Here is a 15584-nt window from a genome sequence, read left to right as displayed (position 1 = left end):
CCATGACTGGAGGTGAAGTCGGATGCTTAACCCACTGAGCCACCCAGGCGCCCCTATTGAACTTTTGATTGATACCTACCAAATTTCCCTCCAACCATCATTTGGACCATTTCTTTCAATAAATTCGCTAACCAGTTATTATTATCGCTTAACATGAAGAAATTTATTTCTGTATTAATTGATCAGGAAAGTTCCCGGGTGTGTTTACTGTTTCTGTAGCTTTCCAGTCAACCCACTTTGATTTTCAAGGTAAGCAATCATGTCATTTACACATAATGTGAATTTCACCCTTTCTTTCCCAGGGTTGATTTCTTTATTTTGCTCTCAACTCCTTCCTCTTAAGTGAAAACCTCACTGCTTATTGCACAGACGAAACGCCAACCCATGTACTGACCCGCCACGTGGCTGCCCATAAATCCCACCTTCTCTGGGCTACTTCGGATTAACTCTAGGTTACGTCCAAGGCCCACGCCTGCGGTGTGCTTGGGTTTCATCCTCTCTGGATGACTCAAATACTTTCATTCTGCGTGTGCGCCTCTCTCCCACGGTGAAACCGCATGGCTGAATAACGCCATCATCTTAGGTGTTACTACTGCACCTAAGTCTAAGACAGACAAACAATCCACGTCCCCCCACAGGGACTGTGTCATTTATCTGCTCCCTTTTACAGTGCTGTTTGTTCTTGCTGTCTCCATTTCCTCCGCTCACATTCCCTCCTTCCTCACCCCCACTCCCCCTTCTCTCCCTCCGTCCCCCTCCCCTTCCTTCCTTCCTTCCTTCCTTCCTTCCTTCCTTCCTTCCTTCCAAAACACAGGTAGAGAAAACTGCCTGAAACAAACATGTCATTCCGTGAACGCTCTTTTAATCGCCACTGTGGACATAAAAGTAGAATATTGCCAGAACCTCGTAAGTTTTCCATGTGGTCTGTCCTAATCACATCTTCCTCCCTTTAAAAGTAGTAACTATCCTGACATTTAGAACAATGTCTTCTCTGCGTGTCTTTACGGATTGGCCACCCTCCACCCTGATAGCGTTGCCAGTTTTTAAAAATGGAATGCTTTTAAAGTCACTTTTGACCTAGACGCTCCCCCTCCTGTCCCCTTTGTTTTTCTTTGTCATTTGTCTGTTAAAAAATCTATTAAGGCCTTGGACTGTAAAGTTCCCACAGTTTAGATTTGCTGACGATGTCCCTCGGATTTTGATGCACGCGTTGTGCACTCTCCAGTCTCTGTCTTTCTTGCAAAACAGCAGCTGCTATCTACAGGCTTGACTGTACTCAGCTGCTGTTCTTAGCAAGGCCCTGGTGACGTGTGTTCTTGGGTCAGGATGTACACGGTGTGTCTGTATCTCTCTTTGTGATGTTAACCGCTGTCGGGGCAAAAACAAAACAAAACAAAACAAACAGATCCCTTTATTCACTGGAGTTTGTTCAGTAAAGATATCCTACATATACCAATTCTTATTTATGCATTAGGGGAAATAATTCTATAAAGACACACGTCGACTCTTTATTTACCTCTGACGGAGTTGAAAGAAGAAAGGCACAGGATCAGATTCTCTTTTGAACTTGAATGTGCCCTTAGTCTCCATCATTCGTTCGAGTCAGGGTCACCTTTAAGGTACCTCTTGCCAAACCCATTAGTAAATTGCAGACCTTATGTAATTTGACCTCTGGGTAACATTTCCCTCCCGGGGTGATACCACATTCTCCACCTGCGCTCCCTGCTCAACCCAGGGCCCTGCCCAGTCCCCCCTTGGAAGCCTCCCCTTCTCTTCCCCACCCTTAAGGTTAGACAGTCCCAGCCCCACTGGTTCCCCAGAATCTCAGAGCGACACCTCTCCTGGGCTGCGTGCTGTCCCCACCTGGACATGGCCCCCTCCTTCCCCCAAACCCAAACTTGTACCCCGCCCAGCACCACAGGCTGCTCAGGGGGTACCCTCAACCCTGCCCTCTCCTGCACCCCCACTTTCAAAATCGGACCTCAAGCCGATCACTTCTTACCTTCAGAGGCGTGTTTGTTCTGGTCTGTCTTTATCCCAGTCCTGAATTTCTGCTTTCCCAAATATGAGACAGAAAAGGAGGCTTGTCACATTAACGCCTGCCGTCAGGAAGAAGATTTTAAACCAGCCAGATTCCGGATTCTGAGGATTTTAGTGCAAAGTAATTATAAATTAGTGGGCTTGAGGTGCTTTTTAACACTTCCAATATCATATTAAAATCAGTACAGGTTCAGCACAAATCACTTTACAGACATGGAAAAACACACTCATAAGGAGCAAAAAAAATTTGTCAGTTCACTCTACAAAGATAATTACCATTTATCTTTCTCCTTTTTTTGATTTGTGTCTATGTACATATAATTTTTCATGTATCAAAATGGCATTATGATGTACATAGTGCCCAAGCCGAGAATGCATATGTTTTTATTTAACATATAAACGTGTTTTAAAAACAAGAAATATGAACGTTTGCATATCAAGAAATATTCGACCTTTACTGACTTATTAGTAATCCAGAGTTTAGATTTATAAAATGTGTAAAACATCCCTTATTTCCTTATATTTAAGTGGTTTTTCACTTTTTGCTGCTATAAATTGGAGTACTTTTGAACAAAATTTATCAAATACCTTTTCCTTATTCCTAACTCATTTTCCCTTTGAGCCTGTAATACGATCAGTTTCATTAATAGATCTTGTAATATTCAGCCACTTTAACTTTCGTAGAAAATGGCTTACTTAATCATGGTGTCATAGGCATATATTTTAATATGCTGGTGGACTCTATGCACAGGTAATTTATTTCATTTTTGCATCTATATTCAAACATGGCATTGAATTTTAATTATGTTTGAGATCTGATTTACCATTTTGCCTTTTAACTTTTTTATCAGCTTAAAATTAAATTTTATGTAGTTGAATGTATAATGCATCGTGATTGGGTTTAAATGTCTGGTGTCATGCTTTCGAAGGATGTCCAACCAGAAATTTATATAATTACTAAGTCCTATTTTACATTAGTATCTTTATTGTTCTTTCCTTCCTTTACATCTTTCATCATCTAGAATAAATTTTGGGGTCAGGTGTGAGAACAGAGTATAATTGTATTTTTCTACAAGGGGGTTTGCCACTATGTTTTTGTTTTGTTTTTTTTTTTTAAATAAATCCATGCCCTCGGTTTGAAATGAAACTTCATCATCCAGAATGTATTTTTTTCGCAACTTGACCAAATCATCATCGGTTTTAAAATATAATTTAGGAGAAAAAAAAATACATATATATATATATATATATATATATATATATATATATATATATATAATTTAGGAGTAGACCTTGAGAAACTAAAACAACATGTTTCCAGACTAAACATTAAATATATTTAATTATACTGATCTCTCTAATTTAAACATGCCACGCTTGGCAGGTCATTGGCAAAGTCAAGAAAAGGAGCGAGACCTGCCCAGAAATTCAATGACAAATAATACAGTTTGCAATGATTTGAAGTTAATACAATTCATTGTGATTTGGAATTGAAGTCCAGCATGGAAGCTTGACTGTGCCTCTTTCTTCGTGTATTTTCACTGATACTGCTTCTAGGTGTGCAGTTTTCTTCATAGGGGACTTTGCACAAATTTCATTTTTCCCCCCGTAGGTATTTTGTGTATGGGTTGATAAACTGCTCTTTAGATTTTTCCACAATATGCGAACTGACTTTGATTCTCCCCAGGGGGACACTCTGTTCTCTGTACATCATGTTATTTTGTTCTTCTGCATTTACATTGTATATACCTGTAACTTACTTTTCTTGAGCAACTGGGTTTGCTAGCATTTTGCTGCAGGATAAGATAGCAAACACGAGTTTGCTTTTCCTGATTTCAAAGGGTGCGCAAGTAATGATACTAATAGCAGTTATGGGTTGAGTATATGAGCGTCTGACACTTGCATGCATGATCGGATTCAGTAAACCCATAAATCCCATGATGTTTCTATGTCATTTTGGCCATTTATAGCTGGAGACACTAAGAATTAGAGGGAAAAATGTTTCTGGGTCACGTAGCTTAGAAGTAGCTGAATAAGATAGTTTTGCCAGAGAAATACACACTCTAAACAGCTAAGCGGCTGACCCTCAATTGTTTCCACTATTATTGCTTAAAGAAAACTTTTTTCCTGATAATATAGCAATGCCATCTTTCTTTGGTTAATGTTTGCTTCATTCTTTTTTTATGCCGTCCTTACAACTTTCAATATTTCTATCTCTTTATTCTAGGCAGGTATCTTATATATTAATGGTCTAAGAATGGATTGAGTTTTTAATCCAGTCTTAAAAACTTTGTCCTTTAACCACAGGAGTTACTGCATCTATATTTATTGTGACCACTGGCGTATTTGCTACAATTTCTGTGTTTTCAATCTTTCCTATATATTAACCATATTCTTACTCACCACCCCCCCCCCCACACACATATCATTTCTTCTTTCAAATCGAGGGGGTTTTGCCTTTTTTGTTTTCCGCATCACATTTTTCTCCTCTACCCTGGTTTGAAAGTTTCACATTCTGCCTATTTTTAATGGTTACCCATATACCAAAAAAAGAAAATTGTAATATTAATCCCTATATTTTAAAAAATCAGAAGGACCAGGAGGAGGGGAAACAGGGAGTTGTTCAGTGAGGAAAAAGTTTCAGTCATGCAAGATAACGAAGTTCTAAAGATCTGTTGTACGACAACGTACACATAGTTAACAATACTCTTCAATACTCTTAATACTGTAACGTACACTTAAAAATTAAGAGGACAAATTTATGTGTCTTTTACTACAATAAATTTTTTTTAGAAAAAGTCAGAGAAGAATCCTATAGCCTCTGAATAAAAACTGATTCATTAAAAAAAATGAGCTCTTTAGTTTCTCATCAGTGTCTCCCAGATTAGTTTTTCTTATACTCTAGCTCTGTCTTGTTTTTCCTTATAACTGTACATGTTGTGTTATTAAGAGTATGTTATAAAGTCAGTATTTTTAAAAATTATGTTTATGTTACTTTCCTTTTGAAAGAGAGAGAGGGAGAAAATGAGTGGGGGAGGGGCAGAGAGAGAGGGCGAGACACAGAATCCGAAGCAGACTCCGGGCTCTGAGCTGTCAGCACAGAGCCATCATGATGCAGGGCTCAAACCCACGATGGTGAGATCATGACCTGAGCTGAAGTCAGACAGTTAACCGATTGAGCCACCTAGGTGCCCTTATAAAGTCAGTATTTTAAAAAAATTTCTCCATTACCGTCTTGCATATTTTGGGGTGTATTCTAATTCCAAAACAATTCCTTTTGTTAGTAGTGTGAATGATGCCATATATATATAAAATGCCCACTAGGTAACATTTCTGGTATTTATAAACGCTGCTATTTAAGTATGTTGATTTCATTTTGAGCAAACTTACTGAACTCCATTCTTACTTTCTTCCATTTTCTATTTTTTATTGCTCGTGTTGGTTTTCTGAAGCCTTATTTTATTCTCTCTCATTCTTAAATCTATATTTTTCTTTCCTTTTAAAACAGCGTCTCGAAATTCCAGTCCAGTGTTAAAAAGTTGGTAAATAATGTAGGTATGAGCATCCTTTTCTCATTTCTCACCTTCAGGAGTATGCATCTTATTTTTTATTCAACTTTTTAATTTCCTTATTGTTTCTTTTATAAACTGTCAGCTGCCATCATATACAAAGCTTTGTGAGGTTACATTACTGACGAAACATCGTCACTTAACATCATCTAATGCAAATAATTGCTTTTACCACCTTTTCCAAATGCAAATACCTGCTTTGAAACACTTTAAGTTCTTCTTCTTCTTTTTTGGAATGAAATATCTAGCTTTATTTATTTTTTTTTTTTGGAATTTTTTTTTGGTTTTATTTAAATTCCAGCAGTTAACATACAGTGCTATATTCCTTTCAGGAGTACGATATAGTGATTCAACACATCCACACGTTACCTGGTGAGAAGTCACCCCCACCCCGTGACCATCCGTGAGTTCTCGATAGTTAAGAATCTGTTTCTTGGTTTGCCTCTTTCCCTCTCTTTTTTCCCCTTTGCTCATTTGTTTTATTTCTTAAATTCCACTTGTGAGTGAAGTCATATGGGATTTGTCTTTCTTTGACTGACTGATTTCACATCGCGTAATACTCTCTACCTCTATCCACATCAGAAATGCATCTTAAATTTCTTCATCCGGTAAAAATAATCTATAGTATTTTGGCGTAAAAAATTTCTACATTGGGGTGCCTGGGTGGCTCAGTCGGTTGAGCGTCCGACTTCAGCTTTGGTCGGGATCTCGCAGTTTGCGAGTTCGAGCCCCACCTCGGGCTCTGTGCTGACAGCTCAAAACCTGAAGCCTGCTTCGGATTCTGTGTCTCCCTCTCTCTCTGTCCCCTTCCTGCTCATGTTCTGTCTCTCTCTGTCTCTCAAAAATGAATAAACATTAAAAAAAAAAAGTTGAAAAAAATTTCCACATTAAAGAAGTTCCTTTCTTTCCTTATTTTGCTAATCGGATGCAAAAAAAAAAAAAAAAAAAAAAAAAGCTCATACGAATTTTGGCATTTTATGTGCCAGTTGAGATAATCATAGAAGTTTTTTTTTTCTACGTTGATCTAATGCGATGAATTACACCGGTAAATACACTTACATTAAACTATCTTTGTTTTACTGAAATAAAATCCACTTGGTCATGAGGTATTGTTTTTTAATATACTCTTAGCTTTGGTTGACTAATCATTTCTTTAGGACTTTTGCATCTCTGTTCATGAGTTAAATAGGCCTAAATATTTCTTCCATTGCTATCATCTGGTTCTGGAATCAAAATTATACTAGCCTTATAAGTGCTTTCAGAATTCTTTTTCTTAATTTCCGGCATCAGTAGTTGAGAACAGGAATAAACTATCCAATATTAGGTAGCACACAGCTGGTAAGCCACCTCGGCCTGAGTTCAGGTTCAAGATGTTTGAATGCTACTTCAGGTTTTCCATTTTGATTGGTCCATCTGTGGTCTCTATCTTTCGTGAGCCAATTTGGGTAAATTATATATTTTTAGAAATGATTTTGTTCATCCAGGTTTCGCCACTTTTCAGCCTGGGGTTGTTCTGAATATTCTTGGCTTTTAATCTACATTGTCCCTGAAAACATTTCCCTTTTCTCATTTGGCATTTTATTTGAATCTTGTCTCTCGTATCCTGCTCCAGAAAGTTTATCTGATTAATCTTTTCACGTTACCAATTTTAAGTTTCTATATCTTCTCTATGGTTTTATTAACTGTAGAATTTACTTATTTTCAGTTTATTTATTTTTGGTTGTTTTTCTGGTGTTTTCTTCTATAAATTAGGTGAAGTTGTAAATTACCCTTAATGTCCCATATACTTCCAAATGTACCAATTTCACCATCATTCAGTTCAAGTGTTACTTGATTCTTTTTTCGATGTTCTCTTAAACCTAATAATTATTTACTGTTATGTTGTTCAGTTTTATAAACGTACGTGACCTTCTTAGAAATCCTGTCGGTATTGATTTTGGGTGTTATCGCACTTTGGTTTTCTATAGGATACTGGTCCTCTGGAATCTGATTTACCATCTTTTCTCAGCGGAAGAACCGAGTCAAATCACTGAGCTTGCCAATATAGGCAATTGGCAATCTAAGACATTTCTTATTTTCGAAATATACGTGGCTTTTTCTACGTGGCTTTTCTCTTTCATTTCTGTCATAAATGAACTGTGATTGGAGGACACATTTTGTGTAATCGCAGTCCTGTTTACAATTGCTAGGATTTACATAATGGCACAGTATGTGGTCAGATTTTGTTAATGTTCCGGGACACCTTGAAAGGAATGAGGATTCTGTGGTTGTTGAGTGGGGCATTACTCTGTACGTGTCAGTTAGGCCAAGTGTGTTAATGGTGTTGCTCACGTCTTTTATATTCGTATAGATTTGTCCTCCTTGCTGCAACAACCACGATAAGTGGTGTATTGAAATCTTTCACCATAGATGTCTCTGTGCCTTTTAATGGCAGAGATTTGTGAGTGTTTTGGTTATACCGGGGTGCACAGCAGGTTGGCTGGGAGCTATACTCCAGTCCCCTCGTTCCCAGACCCTGGACGGTAGGGATGTGGTCACCGTTGTGATTGGTACCAGTCGCTGTGTCAGAGCACGAGAATGGCCTCCTGATTCTTAACGCTTCTCTTCGGAATTAACCCGTATAACTTCATCTCCTATGTCGTTGGCCAAAATAACTCGCACGAGTATGTTTAACTCCACGGAAGTGGGAAAACGCCAAGAAGAGAACCAGAAAAATTATTGTGGCTGCAGTAATTAACCTCCTGCTCTGCCCTTCTGGTCACCACAGATCTGATTGACTCACCTTACCCCACACAGAACACATTAATCAAGGCCGAGCACTCATTTGATCACCTCAGGACCCGATCAGAGGGCGTTCAAGTGCACAGCGAGAGGTAGCCCTCGGGATGCCTGCCTCACCTCCATAAACCAGCTGCTGCTGTCTGTCTCCCAATCTGGCTTCCAGAAAGGAAGGATTTATGATGGCTGTTGGATGGCCGTGCTACCACAGGATACGGCACGATGGAGCTTCCGGCCTTTTAAGTTGCCTTTACTAACAGAATTGGCCCAAATTACTCTCTCATTACTGGAGTCAGAAGCCTCACCAATTCTCTTGTTAGCTGCATTTAATCCGAAATTTTTTATTTTATTTTTTATATTTTTGGTTACCAAAGGTTAGATTTGGTTCTTTGTCGGATGCTATGCTTCTTATTTATACTTTCGATCCTCTCTTTTGCTTCTTTAAATACATACATAGGGGTGCCTGGGTCAAGCGTCCGACTTCAGCTCAGGTCATGATCTCGCGGTTCGTGAGTTCGAGCCTCGAGTCGGGCTCTGTGCTGACATCTCGGAGCCTGGAGCCTGCTTCGGGTTCTGTGCCTGCCTCTCTCTCTGCCCCTCCCCTGCTCGTGCTCTGTCTCTCTTTCTCTCTCTCTTTCGAAAATAAACATTTAAAAACATTTTTTAAATATATACATAGATTTCAAATACCTTTAAAGATATATTCCAAATTTTTTTTATTCTCTCACATGACCCCTTGTTTCTTCACGTGTTTGGTGACTCTTGGTTGATTGTGAAATCACATTCCCTAAACTTCCCTGCACGAGAAAATCCTGGAGTATGAATTTAGGGTGAGTTTCTCCGGAGAAATTTCACTAGTTTCTACCAGGCATCTGTGGCCTCCTCGAAATTTCAATTCTTGGCTTATGGCACTTGAAACCAGTCGAGTTTGAATCTGGGCCCCCAAACCTTGTGAAAATTGGTGTATTGATTCAGGTATTCAGAAGGTCTTTATTCTGTTTTTCCTTTCCCTCCGAGCAGGGGCTGAGACAGACCAGTTCCCCCACTGGACGGAGACAGTTTTGGCGTCTCTGGAGCCACGTTTCCTCGGAGCCTTCGGAAACCAGCGGAGAAGTCAGCTCACCTGACAAGCTTTTGGAGGTGCGCTCAGCACATCCGAGCGAGGTAAACCCAAAAACAGACCGAGTGGGCTCTGTGCTGGGGGCAGGGGGCAGCCTGGGCTCCTGGAGCTCTGCCTTTCCACGGAGGCCACCTCTCTCATCAGGGAGTTTCCACGCGTATAGTGATTTCTCCTGCCTTCCCGATACCTTACGTATGTGGAGCGTGATGGTGGAGGGCTCCCCTCTTTGGGAAATCTGGCCATGGCAGACGCAGACCATCTCTCCTTGGCCCGGGTGATCAGGACCACGTAGAGGAATTGCCTGGATCCTGCTACACCACAGCTCATGGGCTTTCCCCCAAAGACACCAAGTTTGTATATGACCTTCACGGGGCTAGCGGTGTGAAGGGGCAGTCCTTTGTGATTACAGATTTATGCCGGCATGTCTGTCCTGACTTTTTTTTTTTGAGTGATTTTGGGATATTATCTCTTGTTCCTGGTTTGTCCATCACAGCTGAAGAGGAAGGTCACCCAGGGTGGCCCGTGGCTTCAGCGGGCATTTATGTCCCTGGGATCAAGCTCTTCCTTCGTGTTCGATCTCTGAAATTTTCTCTTGCGTCTTTTTCAAGATCAGCTCGGCACGTAGAATGATTGTTTAAGCTTGATAGGGCATTTTAGTGTTCTTAAGAGAAGGGTTTCAGGTAACCCTGCCCACAACACTTGTAGAAACACAAGTCAGCCTTTCTAGAAGTGTTTCTTCTGGTCTTTCATTCTAATTTGCTCCTGATTTTCAATTCCTTTTCTAGCAAAACTGTATCTTGTTACTTATATCACCATTCACCCAGCCAAATTCCTGTTTTGATCAGGCCACACACCATTATTAAAAATCACAGAGGTCCTGGGCACGTGGCTGGCTCAGTCGGTTAAGAGTCAGACTTTGGTTCAGCTCATGATCTCAAGGTCTTGTGGGTTTGAGCCCCGCATCCAGCTCTGCATTGAGAGCTCAGAGCCTGGAGCCGGCTTTGGATTCTGGGTCTCCCTCTCTCTCTGCCCCTCCCCACTTGTGTGTGCTCTCTCTCTCTCAAATATTTTTTTAAATCACAGAGGTCCAATTCTGTCCCCCTGACCAACGACAAAAATGTTCCCAGCACAACTAATTGACATCCGGTGAGAAAGAAATTGTATTATCTGTAGGTTTGGAGGGATGCCTGATCTGACCAGGTTTGATGTGACAGAATATCTCATTACTCACCTCTGGCAGATGTCACCTCTACAATTGTTTGTATATACATTACCTTCTTTCTGTACAATTAATATGAGAAAGGTAACCTCCCGTGTCTGAATGCTGCTTACCTCATTCAGGATCATTCCACACAGAATGGAAGAAATTAGTCCTCCTATCATTCCAATTACATTTGTAACTCCCTTAAGAAATCCATAATAACTGTGCAAAAAAGAACGACAAAACACAGCTGTAAAGTCGTACAAACACTACAGGAAAAGCCAGCCTAATGAAATGAGGTTTAAGAGAGCTAACTGTTTATTTCCTGAATTTTTCATTCCTCCTCCTCAAATTCCATTAAAATGTCAAAAAAGTATGCCGAGGGGCGCCTGGGTGGCTCAGTCAGTTGAGCGTCCGACTTCGGCTCAGGTCACGATCTCATGGTCCGTGAGTTCGAGCCCCGCGTCGGGCTCTGGGCTGATGGCTCAGAGCCTGGAGCCTGCTTCGGATTCTGTGTCTCCCTCTCTCTCTGCCCCTCCCCCGTTCATGCTCTGTCTCTCTCTGTCTCAAAAATAAATAAACGTTAAAAAAAAAAAATTAAAAAAAAAAAAAAAGTATGCCGATATAATTAACTTTCCGGTTACAGCACAAAGTCAGAAAAGTTGGCTTTTTAAGAGATTGAGAAAATGAGACCATAGTAGAGGGACAGCCAGCAGGATTAGGAAATCTGTAAATTGAGAAATTCGGAAAGTGATGTTTATTGGTAATAGAAACCGGTTTAGGGTTAATACAGAATCAAAGGACTCTATTCACCTGGCCTGTTGCCACAGTCCCAGATCCTGGCCCCAGCGACTGCTCCAGTCCTCAGACAAGGAGGGCAGAAGCTGGTTTCCAAACAACAGTGCTTGGCCAGTCCTGGGTACCCAGACCCAGCTCTGCCACAAGTCAACTACAAAAGCAGGGAAGCCCCAGAGAACGATCAGTAGACTAGGGGTCCAATCTATCTGTCAATCCACAGAGCATAAGGAAGTGCCTTTCAGAGACTGGAATCAGTGTCTTACCGAGAAATGAGTTCTCTCCAGGATGGGGAGAAGGTCACCAGACCTTTCCTGCCTAACAGATTTCACCATTAGAGGTTCTGTGTGTTCTTCCTTTTTCTGAGAGTGAGGGTTTTCTGTTTGTTTTGTTCTGTCCATTTGCTTTTGTGTCCCTGGGTCTATTTTATTCCTCCTCTGCCTTCACATGTGGGAGGCTGTGTGTAGTTGGTCTGTTAGTTTCTGTGTCTTAAGAGAGGCATCACCTAGGGACCCAGAGTCCCTGCAAGCAGCTGTAGGCAGTCACTGGGTGCAAATTTGATTTGCTTTTTCGGGGGAGCTAGAGGGTGTGTCCTAATGTGTAAAGAAGAACATTTATGATCGTGAGCAGCCACAGGTGCAGATCGGGGCAGAGAACTCCAACTGTCCCCGGAAGGTAGAGTTCTCTTTTTCATTTTAGCGGTAGGACCCCTAAGGTCTTTGTGGGAATTGGGCCACTGAGGACTTTTGTGGGCCTTTGTCACATTTGCCTTCATGAGCCCCTCTCCCCATAACGATATTAAAAATTATATTTTATGACTGTGTGTGTGTGTGTGTTGAAGAACTTTTCAGTGTCATCTAATTGTCAGATTTACTGACATGAAGTTGTCCATAATATGATTTCCTTTTTATATGCTGTGACTTACCATAATGCACACTTTGATGTTACTCATTTGACCGTTTTTCTCTTTATTTTTCTTAATCAGCCTTCATTATTTTATTAATTTTATTCATTCCCAAAGAACCAACCTGTGACATTGTCGATTTTATGTTATGACTTTCTTCCCCCTAATCTTCATAATTTGGGGGGAGGGTTAAATTTGCTCCTTTTTTCCTGGCTACTTGAGATCAAAACATGATTACTGATTTGAAGACTTAACTGTCTTTCGATGTATATGTTTAAAGCTATACATGTCTCTCTGGGCATGATTTTAAAACCATCCCACATACTTTGAAATGTCCTGTTTCATTATAATTTAGTGAAAGTATTTTCTAATTCCAACTGTGATTTCTTCTTTAACTCAGACATTAATTTGAAAGCAATAGGTTATGTGTCATTTACTTTTGATGGCAACCTTAATTCACTGTGATCTAAGAATATACAGTAAAACCTTGGTATGTGAGCATAATTCGTTCCAGAAACGTCCTTGTCATCGAAAGCAGGTGTATATCAGAGTGAATTTCAAGAACCGTTGGCTCAGTTGTGATCAGGTGACGTTCGGCCTCATGTGCAACTCGTATTGCAAGACGTCACTCATTTATCAAGTTAAAATTTATTAGAAGTGTTTGCTTGTCCTGCAGAACACTCACAGGACAAGTTACTTGCAGTCCAAGATGTTACTCTTCTGAATGATTTCAATCGTTTTAAATTAATTGCAGCTCGCTTTATGATCCAGCATATTGTCAGTTTCAGTAACTGTCCTGTAGGCAACTGAAAATAATTGGGATCCTCTCCTCGTTGAGCACAGTGTCGTGTTCCATATTCGTCAATTAGGTCAAGCCCGTCACATTTTGTTCTTGTCATTCTAGTCGTCCACGTCCTTACTAACTTCGTGTCTCCCTCATATTTTGTACAAGCTGTTCAAAGAGGTTATGAAAATTTCTCCCTCTGTGGTACGTTTGTCTAGCTCTTTGAGTCCTCTCAGTTTGTACTGAATATAAATTAAGGCTGTATTCTTGGATTCAGAGGTATAATTCTGATATTTTTCTCTTCACCATTGTGAACTAACACTTTATTTCTAGTAGTGTTCCACTTTCTCCGATACTAGCATAGTTGTTTCAATCTTCTTTTGATTAATATTTGCGTGGGATACCTCTCTATATCCTTTAATTGCATCCGTGCTATGTCCTCATGTTTATTGCATGTTTTATTTGTAGCAGGCTTCAGTGTCCTTTATCATTGAGCTGGACGGTCTTGATACTCACTTGGAATATTTCATCCATATTGGTCTAATACAATAACTGATATACTTAAGATTGTCTATCTGTTCACTATTTTCTTTTTGACCTCCACTTTCACATTCCACTTTTTCTTTCTTCTAGATGCATCGGTTTTATTTTTTCCGTCTATGACAGTATTTCACTGTTGTTTTCAAGCGCTGAAGATATTATAGCATGTGCTTTTCACTTTAGTATGAATTATACTTTTACTCTTTTCTCTACAACACCGGAAGCTTAGAACATTTTTAAGATTTTAATATTTTAACATTTCTGTGCATCTCCCTCTTTGCATTGTTGCATCCTGTATTTTAATTCCTTAATGCAGTTTGGTTTGATGTGCATTTCAACTCACAAGGTATTCTCTACTGTTTTGCAAATCAGTGGTCTCTATAATTACACACATATTTACCCCCTTATCGCTCCTGAGTCGTCCTAGCACAATCAGGTTTCAACAGGGATAATTTCTTTTTACCTGAAAATTTTCTTTCGGTATCTCTTTTAGTGAACATCCACTGGTGACAATTTCTCTGTCTGAAAACATTTTTATTTTGCTTTGACTTTCGAAGAGTGTTTTCACTAGGTATAAAATTCTAGGCTGACATTTATTTGTCTTTTAGCACTTTATAGAGCTCATCTCATTACCTCTGGATTTCATGGTTTCTATTGAAACCAGAGGTCAGGCTTAATATTGTGCTACTTGGAAGTAACATGCCTTTTCTCTCTAGTTCCTTTTAAGATTTTTTTCTTTGTCTTTGATTTTTAGCATTCTTAATATATATATTATAATTTACATGTCACATGATTGAAATTCACAGAGCTTTGTGCATGTGTGGTTTACCGTTTTTCATTACTTTCGTATTATTTGGGGCTGTTTTCTCGTAAAATATGGCTTATGTCCCATTTTATTTCTCCTTTCCTTCTGAGACTCAAGTACAGATTTGTTAGCCTTTTTACCTCATTCCACATTTCCGTTTATTCTCTTTTTTTTTTCCTGTATATTTTAGTTTGGATATTTCCTATGATACACCTTCCTATTTACCAATCCTGTCTTCTCTTTGTGGCTAATTTGTCATTAAACCTATCTGTTGGGGCGCCTGGGTGGCTCAGTCGGTTGGGCGGCCAACTACAGTTCAGGTCATGATCTCGCAGTCTGTGAGTTCAAGCCCTGTATCAGGCTCTGTCATGAGAGCTCAGAGCCTGGAACCTGCTTCCGATTCTGGTTCCCCCTCTCTCTGCCCCTTCCCTGCTTGCTCTCTGTCTCTCTCCCTCTCAATAATAATAAAAAAAAAAAATAAAAAAAATTAAAAAAAAAACCCTACCTATTAAGATTTTAATTGCAGACATTTTATTCTTCAGCTCTCAAACTTCCATTTGATTGTTTTTATAGATTCCATTGCTGGTCAAATTCTTTATCTTTTCATGTCTTTTCTTCAGCTTTCCCCCCTGGTTTCTTGGTATATTCATCACAGCTATTGCAAAGTTCTTCTCACCTGATAATTTTAATATCTGTATCAGTGGTAGGACTATTTCTGATGCATTTATGGTTACTGATCACATGGCCCTATCCCTTGTCATGCCTAGTAATTTTTTATTAAATGCTGGGCATTGTGAATAAGAGCTGTAGGGACTCCAAGAATATGTCATACTTTTCAAGAAAAGATTCACTGTTCTCTGTGCTAGATTTGGAGAGGAGGGAATAGATCACTAATCTAATTAGGGAATGAAGTAAGATAAGGCTAGGTTCCACTGTTGGCAAGAGTCAGTTTACCTCTAGAACTCCCCTAGGTATTGCACTCCATGTTGTTACATGGAGAGTTCAGTATATTTGGCCCGGACCCTCCAGGCTTTGGTAGATCTTGTCT

General features: G+C 39.8%; 1 protein-coding gene across 2 annotated transcripts in view; it reads right to left on the bottom strand.

Annotated features, from left to right (window-relative positions):
• Nucleotides 1–844: 844 nt before the first annotated feature.
• Nucleotides 845–15584, bottom strand: part of SLC17A1 (solute carrier family 17 member 1) — a 35755-nt gene continuing 21015 nt past the window's right edge. For both annotated transcript variants that reach the window (XM_045497175.1, XM_045497174.1), the window contains exons 11-13: nt 10840–10930; nt 2003–2142; nt 845–1368 (exon numbers count right to left, since the gene is read on the bottom strand). In XM_045497175.1, the coding sequence (XP_045353131.1) occupies nt 2005–2142; nt 10840–10930 (229 nt within the window). In that variant the 3' untranslated portion in view covers nt 845–1368; nt 2003–2004. The remainder of the gene's footprint in view (nt 1369–2002; nt 2143–10839; nt 10931–15584) is intronic.

This window comes from Leopardus geoffroyi, chromosome B2, assembly GCF_018350155.1.
Source record: "Leopardus geoffroyi isolate Oge1 chromosome B2, O.geoffroyi_Oge1_pat1.0, whole genome shotgun sequence".
In the NCBI taxonomy this organism is placed as follows: Eukaryota; Metazoa; Chordata; class Mammalia; order Carnivora; family Felidae; genus Leopardus; species Leopardus geoffroyi.
This window is presented reverse-complemented; position numbering and strand designations above follow the sequence as displayed.